Source organism: Prunus persica, chromosome G8, assembly GCF_000346465.2.
Source record: "Prunus persica cultivar Lovell chromosome G8, Prunus_persica_NCBIv2, whole genome shotgun sequence".
NCBI classification, from domain to species: domain Eukaryota; kingdom Viridiplantae; phylum Streptophyta; class Magnoliopsida; order Rosales; family Rosaceae; genus Prunus; species Prunus persica.
This window is the reverse complement of record NC_034016.1, coordinates 19,566,512-19,579,964: the sequence shown is the minus strand read 5'-3', so window position 1 is coordinate 19,579,964 and position 13,453 is coordinate 19,566,512. Positions and strand designations below refer to the sequence as shown.

General features: G+C 37.8%; 1 protein-coding gene across 1 annotated transcript; it reads left to right on the top strand.

Moving 5' to 3' along the window:
- LOC18766889 (transcription elongation factor SPT6-like) lies at window positions 579-12,935 on the top strand. Its single transcript, XM_020569586.1, has 21 exons — window positions 579-681; window positions 1,650-1,839; window positions 2,131-2,286; window positions 2,706-2,904; window positions 4,547-4,616; window positions 4,725-4,799; window positions 5,714-5,858; window positions 6,053-6,125; window positions 6,246-6,390; window positions 6,489-6,621; window positions 6,738-6,984; window positions 7,082-7,267; window positions 7,354-7,452; window positions 7,539-7,889; window positions 7,967-8,086; window positions 8,204-8,983; window positions 9,200-9,341; window positions 9,422-10,596; window positions 10,725-10,934; window positions 11,321-11,816; window positions 12,249-12,935. The coding sequence occupies exons 4-20, from the start codon at window positions 2,749-2,751 to the stop codon at window positions 11,777-11,779; spliced, it is 4,566 nt and encodes a 1,521-aa protein (XP_020425175.1). The 5' UTR covers window positions 579-681; window positions 1,650-1,839; window positions 2,131-2,286; window positions 2,706-2,748; the 3' UTR covers window positions 11,780-11,816; window positions 12,249-12,935.

Sequence of the window (13,453 nt, the reverse complement as noted above, 5' to 3'; positions counted from 1 at the left end):
GGCTGCCTGTGGTAGATGTTTAAAAGTATACGCCGGGCGGCTATACTCTTTAAATATTCGAATTTATTATTTGACAAGCCCGGCCCGGGCTATACTATTTTAAATATTCGAATATATTATATTTAAAGGGTATAGCCGTGCGGCTATACTCCTTAAATATTCGAATTTATTATGTTTCAAACGTATAGCCGCACGGCTGTCCTTTTTAAATATTCGAATTTATTACTATATTTAAAGAGTATAGCCGCCCGGCTATACTATTTAGATCATTGGAATTTACTATATTTAACAGGTATAGCCGACCGGCTATACTATTTAAATAATTAACTTTATTATATTTAAGAAGTATAGCCGCGCGGCTGTACTCTTTAAATATTAAAATCTATTACATTTGAAGCGTAGCGCTGCTATTCTCTTTAAATATTCGAATTTATTATATTTGAAAAGTATAGCCGCCCGGCTAGACCCTTTAAACATATTCGAACACTGGCCCATTTTTAGTGCGTTTGGACGCCTAGGCGGGCGCGTAGGCCGATTTTTAGTGCGTTTCGAAGCCACACAAGCATGGCGAGGAAGAGCTCCAAAGTTGAAGCTCTCTACGAACTCTGCCAAAACATGTTCACGCCATCAGGGTCTCCTCCCCCTTCTTCTGCAGCAATCAACAAGCTTTTTCTGTTTTGGGTATTTCTCTCGTCTTTTGTTTTAAATTTATAATAACATGGTTTCGTTTAATATATATGTGAAGTGTGTAACCAAAGTTTGGCTCAATTTTGCATACTGGTTTTGCAAATTATGTTGAAACTCAAATTGAGTTTGCCCGTTTTGGTGGTGTAATTGAGAATTGAGCGATATATTTATGGGGTTTCGTTAAATTGATAGAATATATTGATTTTGTAACTCTACTTGGTCTTGGTTCTAATGGAAATTGGAATATCCTTCATTGGCAAATAAATTAGCAGTGGACTAGTTTAGCATGAAATCTGTGAAACTTGAAGCAATTAAGGTTTGTCTGCAAAGTGAGTTTAGATTCATATATTACATGCATTGTCACTCTTGGAAGTATGATGTTTGCTCTAAAAAGAAAGACTTTACCTCCAAAATGCTAACTTAATTACCGGATTGCTCGTCAAGGTGAAAAACCAGCTGGATGAAGAATCACCTTTCTTTCCTTTGTGCCATTTGTGGCGAAGTTTGACGGTTTTTCCTTTTCTTGAGAATATAAACTTGGCTGATAGGGCTTTGTTGCTTATTGATAGTAATGCCTAGAGTCCAATGCTACTTCTGATATAGATTTCCATGGCCCCCGGTATGTGGAAGCAGCTTGGTTCAGCTTTTATTTGAGGAATGTCTCATTGGTTAAGTCATAATGATGTCTTTGCTTTTGTCCTATTGTTTGTTACATACATAAATTTGGTTAATAAATATTTATCTCGTCTTTTCTGCACAATAATCGATTCCTGCTTAAAATGTGTCTGAACCCAAAATATCAGATCTTGAGGCCTTAACTAAGAAAGGTGATGACAGTTTCAGTTCCTTCCTAATAACTAGAAGACCAGGTTACTCAAATATGATTCATCAATTTTATAGTTAGGATACACCATGTCACAGTATCCTGCCTTTATTTTTCTGATCTTGGTTGGAATTCACAGGCACAATGTCTCCGGCTGATGTTGGGCTTAAAGAGGAAAATCTGGATGATGATCGAGACCATGGATATTTTTGGACTTGACCAACTAAATAGAGTTGCTCGATGGGCTCAACCAATAACATACTTGGATATATATATGAATGTGATAGTTTTACGGCAAGCATTTAGTAAAGAAGAAGAATACTTTTACAGTAAGCTATACCATCTTCTATGTTCCCAAATCAGGACTCTATTTTTGTTTTCCTTTGAGTTTCTTATTTACAGTATTTGGTACTGCAAGGAACAAAAAAAGATGGATCCTTCAATGAATTTTTGACATTATATTCGTTTGTGTGTCTTTTCATTGATGGAAAAGATCTATATGTTGTACCACTCCATAATATGACCATTGGGACCACCACTCAACAAGGAATTTAGATTGTTGTTATATTCAAAGCTCTCTGAAATTTATACTCACAGATTAAGTAAATGATTTTATGCAGATGTGTATATTCGGTTTTCCTACTTTCTCAGTCATTCCACTTCTTGACCATCCTGGGATGACTGTTTTTAACAAAGTTCTCTATGGCTCTTTGCATGTGAGAGCTTATGATTGGGTCGAGCCTCCCAGGAAAGCAAGGAACCAAATTACTTTCCAGGTCTGGTTTTTCATGTAGTTTTCAGCTTGTAAATGGCTTACACAGTTGCACTTCTTGACAAAAGTATCAGCTTCACATTTTCATATTGCTATTCCTGTAGTTTCTGGGGCTTCACTCACACTGTTTAAAGATTTTTTTTTCTTAGTATTTACTTTATGATCAAAGTTTCTACTATCTTTTCCGTTGTTCTTTCGTTACTAAGAAAATACCGTAGGTAATGAAATTATTCCGATGATTATATCATTTAGTCCAATAAAAATGGCCATTTTAGTGATTTTAAAAGGCTAGATTCATGAGTGAGATACTACCAGAGAGGTCGTAAGACTGCCCTTATGAATTGGTCCATGTTCTATGCTCATGATTTTCATATTTTGAGGGTTAAAATATGGGAAAACTGATAAAGTTTCCTTCCAATACAGTAAGATTGGCAAAGTTGGCAGTTGACAAGGTTTTAACAACACCATGTGGGACATCAATTTTGTATCCAAGGAATGGGGGGAGTCTGCATTATTTTACTGGTCACTCCTTGTGCTGTTCTTGACATTCTCACACCCTCTTACAGAGAAGATGCAGGCAGAAAATATACCTACTACCGCAATTACCCGTATACTGTCTTTGGTAAGTAACTTTTGTTTCATAAAAAAATTTATGAAAACTGATAATTATAGTTGTCTGCTAAACACTGTAGCTACAGTGAACAGAATTAAGATAGATGATGGTAAAGAAGAGGAATATGCATGGCTTGCTGAGACAGAACCGGATAATCTCTAGAATCTTTAGGTTCTAACTTCAATGGAAAATGCTCTCTAGGAAAACACGAGATTTGGTCCTGATTGAAAAATTGAATAACAAGAACAAGGTGAAATATATATAGTACACAATAATACATTAAAATGCCACACAAGAATTACATGGTTGAACTGGATGCCATGCCAGTCGCATTTGACCAGTTCCATCCGTACAAACTCCTGAAGATAATTGATTATTGACTGACAAATGTTTGTACTGAAGAGAAGACGCCTGGTGTCCCAGCGCACGGTACGGAACTATCCAAATGACACCTAACTTATAAGCTCTATCAAAAATTTCTGTAGATTTTCCCAAATTCTAAATTGGGTGGAAGCTTAGATAACTTGAGAAATGAGGGTTATCTTCACTTAGGGTGATCTGAAAGCTTCACCAGCATAACACACATTATCAAGTTCCACTTCAATGAGCAGAAGCTGCAAGCAAATTTGAGAAAGCAAAGAAAACTTAGAAAAGTGGGTGGTGTTGGGGATTGTGCTTGGCCAGGGAGCTCCTGTTATATCTATAAAGAAGAAAGTGCAAAAATCAACTTCATACATAGTACCAACAGAATGAATTGATAGAGAGCATATAAAGTTATAGAAATTAACTAACAAACCTGTCCACTAGCCAAGCCAACAGAAAGATCAGCAGTAAAGTTATCCTCAATTTCCCCACGACAGTGGCTGACCATCACACCCCAATCCAACCTGCAGCTTTTGCGTCAAGTGCTGCCTGAATAGATTCAGTTATGGTGCCAATCTGGTTAACCTGCAATTCAAAGGAAGAAAATAAGCTCAACCAAGTTCATCAACACAAATGGTTGTTACCATTGCACGGAAAAGAAAGAAGAAAAAAAAACCAATACAGTTTAAGTTGCTTGCCTTCGAAACCAGGCCAACGAATTTGGGCTTCCCGTAGAGCTCTTCTAAAACAAAATTTAATTCATTAAACCCAAAACAAAAATACTTTTTATTATTACTATATACTAATTTCTCTTAAAAATAAAACATAAATCTCCATTAGTATAAAGTCAAGTCCTAATTTATGCGTCACATACTATATCAAAAATCATTATGACCCATGATAAAAATATTCCTGAAGCAAAAAAAAAAGAAGAAGAGATTCTTTATATAATTCGTGATTAAGAAAAAAAAAAATCATCTTCCAAGCATATAAACAACTTTTAATTTTCTTTGACCAATAAAAGATTTGATGTGGAAGTATATATTTTAGAGTTTGACTGAGTTGAAATGTGGGTGAGTGCTTGGAGAAACAAAGCTCAAGTATACGTGCATGGAAATGGAAAGTAAGAAGATCGAAGTGGGCCCCACTTTTTTTTTTTTTCTTTCCCTATTGTTGCTCGACTTCGACTTCCTCATGCTTTAAGGATTTTGAAGATCGAATTTTCTATTTATTTGTAAGTAGAGCGACTTCCTCACACTTTAATTACTCGGTTTTGTTTGTCATCAAGAAGAAGAATGTTTGGCAAAGAAGAAGAAGAAGAAGACTAGAAGTCATGGGAAAAGCTGACGAAAACGAAGGTATGTTTCTGTGTTCCTCAAATTTCTCCAGCTTTTTTCACCAAAATTTTTTTCTGCTGCTTTAAAATATCCTAAACCCTCAGCTTAACCATGTTTCTATGACTTCAGATGAAGTCATGCTTGAAGAAGATAACGACGTGGAGGAAACCATTCACGGCGACGACGAGGAAGACGATGAAGACGGTACAGCCTTCAATTTTTTCATCAACTATTTTGTTATATACAAAGTACTTATGAGATTGATCTCGGGTTCACTCTATGTGGTTTCGAACGCTCACTTCGTCAGCTGCTTATGTTTTCAGCAGCTTTCTTCATATTTTCTTCTCCTCGCTATCTTCTTGAGTTTTGAGCAGCTTTCCTCTTCTCTTCATATCTTCTTTCTTCTTTTCTTTCTCTTTATGCAGTTTAAATCTTGATATGGGATTGGAAACTAATTATTTGTTAGATCTATACATCTTTCTTCCTCTTCATATTCGTCTTCTCTCTGTGCCCCATCGGCTCGGTGTCTTTCACCTCTTCTATGGCCGACCCGTCAAGTTCATCTCGGCAATCAAATCCTTTTTCGTCTCCTTCTTCTCCTTGTTGGGTGCTCTTCTTGTTATTGGTTTTTCATTGTTTTTGGGTGGTTCGAGGGGCCGAGCTGATGGGTTTTCAGATGTATTTCATTGGGTTTTTAGTTGTTGTTGCTCTGGTTCTAGTTTTACTGTATCTTCAAGTGAATTGGACCCTGACTTGTGTGGTGGAATCAAATGGGGGTTAAGATCGTGTTCTTTTTCAGTTTTTTCATGGCGATTTTGGTCTGTAGTTGGTCTTCGTCATTGGATTTGGATGGAGATACTTATGGGTGCAGATTGAATAAAATAAAAATTCGAACTCAATAGTCTGTTGTTTGGTGCAAAGCTGAACAGTGCAATATGCTTTAACCTTGTTCTGCCGCACATCCTTTTCCTCGTTTACTTAGTTTTCTCTTTATTTTTCCATCTGCCTCATGTGAATAATTATCTAGTTCTTAGAGTCGAATATCTAAGATCTATTATGGTGCACTTTTTGCTTCGCTTATTGATTTTACAATGCTATTATTGTTATTGATTTTACAGAAGAGCTAGATGAATATGAGAAGGACGATTTTATAGTAGATGATGTTGATGATGAACAAGAAGACCCGGAGGAGGAGGAGGAGGAAGAAGACAGAGCGGACAGTGATGAAGAAGAAAGGCAGAAGAAGAAGAAAAGAAAGAAAAGGTGAATGTTCTATATCCTTGCTCTGACCTATTATCTATCTCTCTAGAGTTTGCCCAAAAAAAATCTGGTTTTAAGGTTTCCAGACTTTGGACCAATGAAAATCTTTTTCTTCTCTTTTAAAATCTTGTAGCAATTAAACAAGGGGGGTAGTTATTCCTTTGTGTAATTTTATTTTCCTGTCTCTAATTTTCTAGGGAGGAGTATGTCCTTGACGAAGATGACTATGAGCTCTTGGAGGACAATAATGTGTTTGCCCCCCGCAGGAAGGTTGTGAGCATTGTCCATATATTTTTATAGTTTCTGTTGAATTTCGAATGTAATGCAATTATTTCTTCTAAATTTCCATTGTTCATGAGATGGCGGTTTTTCTCTTTTTCACATTTTCAGGGGAAATTTAAGCGGCTGAAAAAAGCTCAGAGGCATAATGAAAGGGATCTTGGTGTATCTGATGAGGAGGAGTTTGATGGCAATGGTAAAAGTGGAAGAAGTGCAGAGGAGAAGCTTAAGCGCTCCTTATTTGGTGATGATGAAGGTATGTGCATATATATATGTAGAACTGACTTGTAGAGTAATCAATATATGAATTTGATTTCTTTTTTCCCTTGTTAATTATACACCTTAATCCTATAGGTCTTCCACTTGAGGACATTGCTGAAGAGGAGGAACCTGCAGAAGAGGAAGATGATAGAGAAGTTGATGAAGAGGATGAAATGGCAGACTTTATAGTCGATGAAGAATTTGATGCGACTGGAGTTCCAGTGAGGTATATATTTTTGCATTTTTTGCATGCCCATGCCTGTCTTTATGTTTTGAACTGAATTTCTTTTCCTAATATTTGAATAATCAACTCATTGTATTTTGGTTAATTCCCTTATCTAGACAGAAGAAGCTTAAGAGAAAAAAATTTAGGGAGGCACCAGGAGTATCATCCTCTTCTTTGCATGAAGCACATGAAATATTTGGTGATGTTGATGAGTTACTGCAGCTCCGCAAGCAAGGTTCAGATTCCAATGAGTGTAGGGATAGGAAACTTGAAGATGAATTTGAACCAAGTGTTCTTTCTGAAAAGTATATGACAGAGAAGGATGACCAGATTCGGGAGCTTGATATTCCGGAAAGAATTCAGGTTATTTGACTTGCCCTTCACGAAAATATAATCTTACTCGTTTCATATTTCATGTCACATGACTGTAATTTTTTTATTTTTTATTTTTTATTTGTAGATATATGAGGAAAGCACCGGATCTCCTCCACTGGATGAAATTAGCATAGAAGATGAGAGTACCTGGATATATAATCAACTTACAAGTGGTACAATACCTTTGTATGGCAAGGAAGGCTTGGGGAGTTCTATAAGCAGGGGTGACATCAACAAATTTTTGGAATTGCACCACAAGTTCAAGCTGGAGGTGAGTATTCTTATTAAGTTTGGTGCACTTCTGTTCATTTATCTGATATTTATTCTATTGGATGGTCATTCTCTCCTTGTTTTCAGATTCCCTGTATTGCTATGTATCGGAAAGAATGCCTAAGCTTTTTGAAAGATGAAAATCAGGATCAAAATGAGAAACCACCCAAGATAAAGTGGCACAAGGTACTTGTTATGGGACTGTCAAATGTTTTAAACTGGGCCTAGATTAAAGAATATATAAGTAATATGTCTGCTTGCTTTTTCTGCAGGAACTTTGGACAATTCAGGACTTGGACAGAAAATGGCTGCTACTTCAGAAGCGAAAAAGTGCTTTGCAATCTTACTATAAACGATTTAAATGCACTGTGAACCATCAGCTTTTGGAATCAGTTATAACGTCGCTCGAGGCTTCTGAATCCGAGAGAGAAGTTGATGATGCTGACGCTAAGTTTAACTTGCATTTCCCTCTGGGTGAGATAGGTGCAGATGAGGGACAATATAAGAAGCCCAAGAGGAAATCACTTTATAGTATCTGCAGCAAGGCTGGCCTGTGGGAGGTTGCAAACAAGTTTGGTTACAGCTCTGAGGAGTTCGGAATGCAATTATCACTAGAAAAAATGGTAAGTTTTCTTTGTCTTGCACTTTCACATATTTTGGCTAACCATCGATATCAGGTTCACAATTAATTTGATTCCAGAGAAGGGATGTGGGGGATGAGTTGGAGAATCCTAAGGAGACACCAGAGGAGATGGCTTCAAACTTTACGTGTGCAATGTTTGAGACACCTGAAGCTGTGCTCAAAGGAGCTAGGCATATGGTATGCATTTATAGTTTTCTAGTTCATAGAACTGTTAATTTGTTCTAGCATGCCTTGTCATAACGTCTGGTTCTAAGTTGTCTGTTTTTTTTTTTTGGTTTAAATCACTTCTTCCAGGCAGTGGTTGAGATAAGTTGCGAGCCATGTGTCAGGAAGTATGTTCGAAACAACTACTTGGATTCTATTGAGGTATCTACAAGCCCAACACCTGATGGAAATATTGCAATAGATGGTTCTCATCAGTTTGCGGGGGTGAAGTGGTTGCAAAGAAAGCCATTGAATAGATTTGAGGGTGCACAGTGGCTGCTTATCCAGAAGGCTGAAGAGGAGAAGCTTCTTGAAGTTACTCTTAAGCTGCCAGAAGACAGACTAAACAAGTTGATAAGCGACTTTAATGAGTATTATCTTAGTGATGATGTTAGTAAATCTGCACAAGTGTGGAATGAGCAGCGGAAGTTGATACTGCGGGATGCCATTTTTAATTTTCTTCTACCTGCAATTGAAAAAGAAGCAAGATCCTTGTTGACTAGTAGAGCAAAAAACTGGTTACGAGTGGAATATGGAAAGGTTTTGTGGAATAAAGTATCCGTGGGGCCTTATCACCGGAAGGAAAACGATAGTAGCTCAGACGGTGAAGCTGCACCCCGGGTCATGGCTTGCTGTTGGGGCCCTGGGAGGCCAGCTACCACTTTTGTGATGTTAGATTCATCTGGAGAGGTGGTAGATGTACTTTACGCTGGGTCCCTCACTTTACATTCCCATGATGTCAATGATCAGAAACTTAAGAAAAATGATGAAGAACGCGTTTTGAAGTTCATGATTGATCACCAACCACATGTCACCATCCTAGGATGTGTTAACTTGTCTTGTACTCGCCTGAAAGAAGTTATCCATGAGGTGAGTGTTATAGTAATCATTTTCTTCGTGATTGCCATAATATTGCTTTCTCTTAGTATAGAGCTTCCTTTTTCGCTTTCTATTATTATAGTAATCAATTTTGGAAACATGATCTTCAGCCTCAACACGGAGTGCTTTTTCATCTTTACACTTCATATATAAAGAATCCTATTGTGTACATGTAATGCTTATTTATTTCTCTCTTGCCTTTATCAGATATATAATAAGATGATAGTTGAGCATCCAAGAGATGTCGGGTATGATATGGATGACCTAAGCATTGTATATGGGGATGAATCTTTGGCTTGCCTATATGAAAATTCTCGGATTTCATCTGATCAGCTACATGTGCAATCAGGTATGAATTTTTCCAACCTTCTACTTGTGTGCTCATGAAGATGTCTTGTGGTGGATTTCATTTTTCTTTTGTGTTATCAGGCATTGTCAAGAGGGCTGTGGCTCTTGGGCGTTATCTTCAAAATCCATTAGCAATGGTTGCCACACTTTGTGGACCAGGAAGAGAAATCTTATCTTGGAAACTCAATGCTTTTGAGCACTTTCTCACCCCAGATGAGAAGTATGCAATGGTTGAACAAGTCATGGTAGATGTTACAAACCAGGTAGGCCTCGACGTGAATTTGGCTGCAAGCCATGAATGGTTATTTGCACCTTTGCAATTCATTTCTGGGCTTGGACCTCGAAAGGCAGCCTCTTTGCAGAGGTCATTGGTAAGATCTGGTGCAATATTTAGTCGAAAGGACTTTTTGACAGAACAAGGGCTTGGTTTAAAGGTGTTTGTTAATGCTAGTGGTTTCCTGCGTGTTCGGCGGAGTGGGTTGGCTGCTAGCAGCAACCAATTCATTGATCTATTGGATGATACGAGAATTCATCCAACAGAATCTTATAGTCGTGCACAAGAATTGGCAAAAGATGTTTATGATCAGGAAGGTGGCAATGACGATGATGAGGATGCTATGGAGATGGCTATAGAGCATGTCCGGGGTCATCCTAAATATCTGAAAGGCCTCGATATTCAATCATACGCTAAAAGCAAAAAGCATGAGGATAAGGAAAATACATTGTGGGATATAAAGAGAGAATTAATACATGGTTTTCAGGATTGGCGTAAAAAATATGAAGAACCAAGCCAGGATGAAGAGTTCTATATGATATCAGGTGAAACTGAGGATACCCTTGCTGCAGGAAGAATTGTGCAAGCCACAGTTCGAAGGGTGCAAGCTGAACAGGCACAACTTGCTCTTGAATCTGGATTGACTGGTATGCTTCTGAAAGAAGACTATTATCCAGGTGATTGGAGGGATGTTTCTGACTTATCTGACAAACTGCATGTGGGTGACATTCTCACTTGCAAGATCAAATCTGTTCAAAAGAATTGGTATCGGGTATTACTTGTTTGCAGTGAGAGTGAGATTAGAAATGACTGCTCTCAGAACATTCAGAATCTTGATACTTATTACCATAAAGACTGGAGAAGTCTACAGAGTGAGCAAGAAAAATCTCAAAAGGGAAAGCAGCTTGCGAAGAAGAATTTCAAGCCAAGGATGATTGTTCATCCTCGCTTCCAGAATATATATGCAGATGAAGCAATGGAGGTATGTTTTCAATAATGTTGTTATATTAAGATTTTTATGTCTTGATCTTTGTTTTGTAATTCAATACTTAATAGTAGCCCGGAAATACTTTTCTTACGCAATAGTGTGTCATCCGTTATGTTTAACAGTTATTGTCTGCAAAGGATGCTGGGGAAAGTATTTTTCGTCCTAGTTCTCGAGGGCCTTCGCATTTAACCTTAACTCTCAAGGTTTATGATGGGGTTTACGCTCACAAAGACATAGTTGAAGGTGGAAAGGAGCCTAAGGACGTTACAAGCTTACTCCGTATTGGGAAGACCCTGACGATTGGTGAGGACACTTTTGAGGATTTGGATGAGGTTAGTGTTTTTAACACAATGTGTGTTCTCGGATAGTTGTACTGCATTAGTCGTCTTACTTTTCTGTCAGTTTACAACTAATGAAGGATAATCAGTTGTAAATCTTGATTCTCTTGACTGACTTTTAACCAATGAAATTGGCCAATGTAGAATTTCATTTTGCCTGAATTGTGGATCGTTACAACATCCATGACAAAAACAAATGGTATCAGATGTTTGTGTTGTACTTAGATGCTAATAATATGCAGTCTGAATAAGAATGCACAGTTTTAGTTCTAGAGGTTTTATGTTTCATATCAGATGCTTGTACTTAGATGCTAATAATGTGCATTTGTGCTCTTGATATCGAGGGATAGAAATCTGATGGTAAACTAACTTCAATGCAGGTGATGGATCGTTACGTTGATCTGTTGGTGGCTCACTTGAAGGCAATGCTAAACTATCGCAAGTTCAGGAGGGGAACAAAAGCAGAAGTTGATGAACTTTTGTGGCTTGAGAAATTGGAGTATCCTATGAGGATAGCTTATTGTTTCGGGATATCGCATGAACATCCAGGCACTATCATCCTGACCTATATCCGGAGTGCAAATCCGCACCATGAGTATGTTGGTGTTTATCCCAAGGGGTTCAAGTTCAGAAAAAGAATGTTTGAGGACATCGATCGGCTTGTAGCATATTTCCAGCGCCATATTGATGACACTCGGCTTGAGTCAGGACCATCCATTAGATCAGTTGCTGCTATGGTGCCAATGCGAAGCCCAGCAACTGGGGGTTCTTCAGGGGCATCTCTGGGCAGTGGTTGGGATGGTTCAACCAATGAGGGTGGTTGGAGAGGCCAGTCTTGAGACAAGGATCTATTATCTACACCGAGTTCACGAACAGGTAAACTGCAGCATGGATTTTCAACTGTTCGTTTTCTTGCAATTCAATTGAGTGCAAATTAAAGGAAGTATCTTATTTAGTTTGCAACGTCTTCCAGCCTGTTTAGGCTTGAGCATTTTTCGAGTAGAATGGCAGCACAAAATAACAATTAGAACAGTTTAGTCTCTTATTGGTTAACAAATAGTTGCTCATTTTCTGCATATACCATATCCCATTGAAGAGGTCATTGGCCCTGCTCTTGGAATATGGATTGCCCCTTACTGAAGTTTCATGTTCGTCTTTGTTTAGCTGAGGTTTTGTTTTCAGGTTAAAAGAAATTATTTGTATTTCTTTCCTTAATGTAGTGTAGTGCACCATATAGAATTCCTTACTTCCTTGATCAAAAACACTTTCTTCATTACTTTGTTTTTCTTTTTATGTTTGGTTTTACAGGCCGAAATGGTGGCAGTCGAGATGGACATCCAAGTGGCTTACCTAGACCATATGGTGGCCGTCACGGTGGCCATGGCGGAGCAAGTTGTGATGCATATGCTGCTGCTGCTGATGATCACTTCAGGCTGGGCTTCTGACCCAAAAAGAAGAAGGTTCAGATAATGGGCTTTGGGAATGGGGTTCTGAGCCCAAAATAAGTACAGTTTCAATATGGCTGAGAGCGCGGCGGCGATGGGGATGACAATCCTATCATAGCAGTACATATGCCGTAAATTAATGTCTCAACAAGCAATTCTCAGTTAAATTTTGTACTCATCTTTTTCCATCCAAATATACGAAAGGGTGTATCTTTCTTATGCTGCCGTGAGTTTTTTGGGCTTGTAGCTTTTGCGGCCCTCTACGCTCTTAGTCCTCTATTTCGATCCAAAACTAAAAAACTAATATAGTGAAATGTAAACTTTTTATTTATTTATTTATTTGGTAAGTAAATAAATTGAAATGAATGTGAACCTTATTCATAGGCTCGATTAATTAGTATTTAAACCTATTCTTTTATTTTATTTTTCATTATTTTTCTTTTAAGTCTTTTATTGCCCTTGACATAAGCAATCTTTACTGTAATAGGACTACAATCAGATCCTTGATAGTATAGGAAAAGGAATATTTAATCCTTGATAGTATAGGAAAAGGAATATTTACTTACTACTTATACAAAGTAAAATTGCGTAATTATAAACCATTAGTGCAGCGCAGAAGCAACCTATAGGGTTGTTATTCTCCAAATTCCTCATCTTCTCCAATTCTCTCCTCTATCTTTCTACAGAAATAGGGTTTCTGGAGAAATCATCAGGAATCGTTGAGGAAAGGTTAAATACTGAGTGCTTCAGGTTTCCTATTTCTATGTGGATTGAAACATCTAATTCTACTGGCTTAAGGAAAACTTAAGATATCTTTGATGAGGGGGACTTTTAAGTGAAGCCTATAAAAGGATGTCCCTGTGCTATTGGTTATTACACACTCAATATTATTCTCACCCCATCTAGAGAGAGATAAAGAGCCGGATAGCAGAGAAGACAAGCTGTGCACGTCATGTCTGATCAAGGTAAGTGTTTAGTTCATATAAACCTATTAAGACTTACAATATTTACTTACCGTAATTAGACAAAGTAAACTTGCGTAATTATAAACCATCAGTGCAGTGCAGA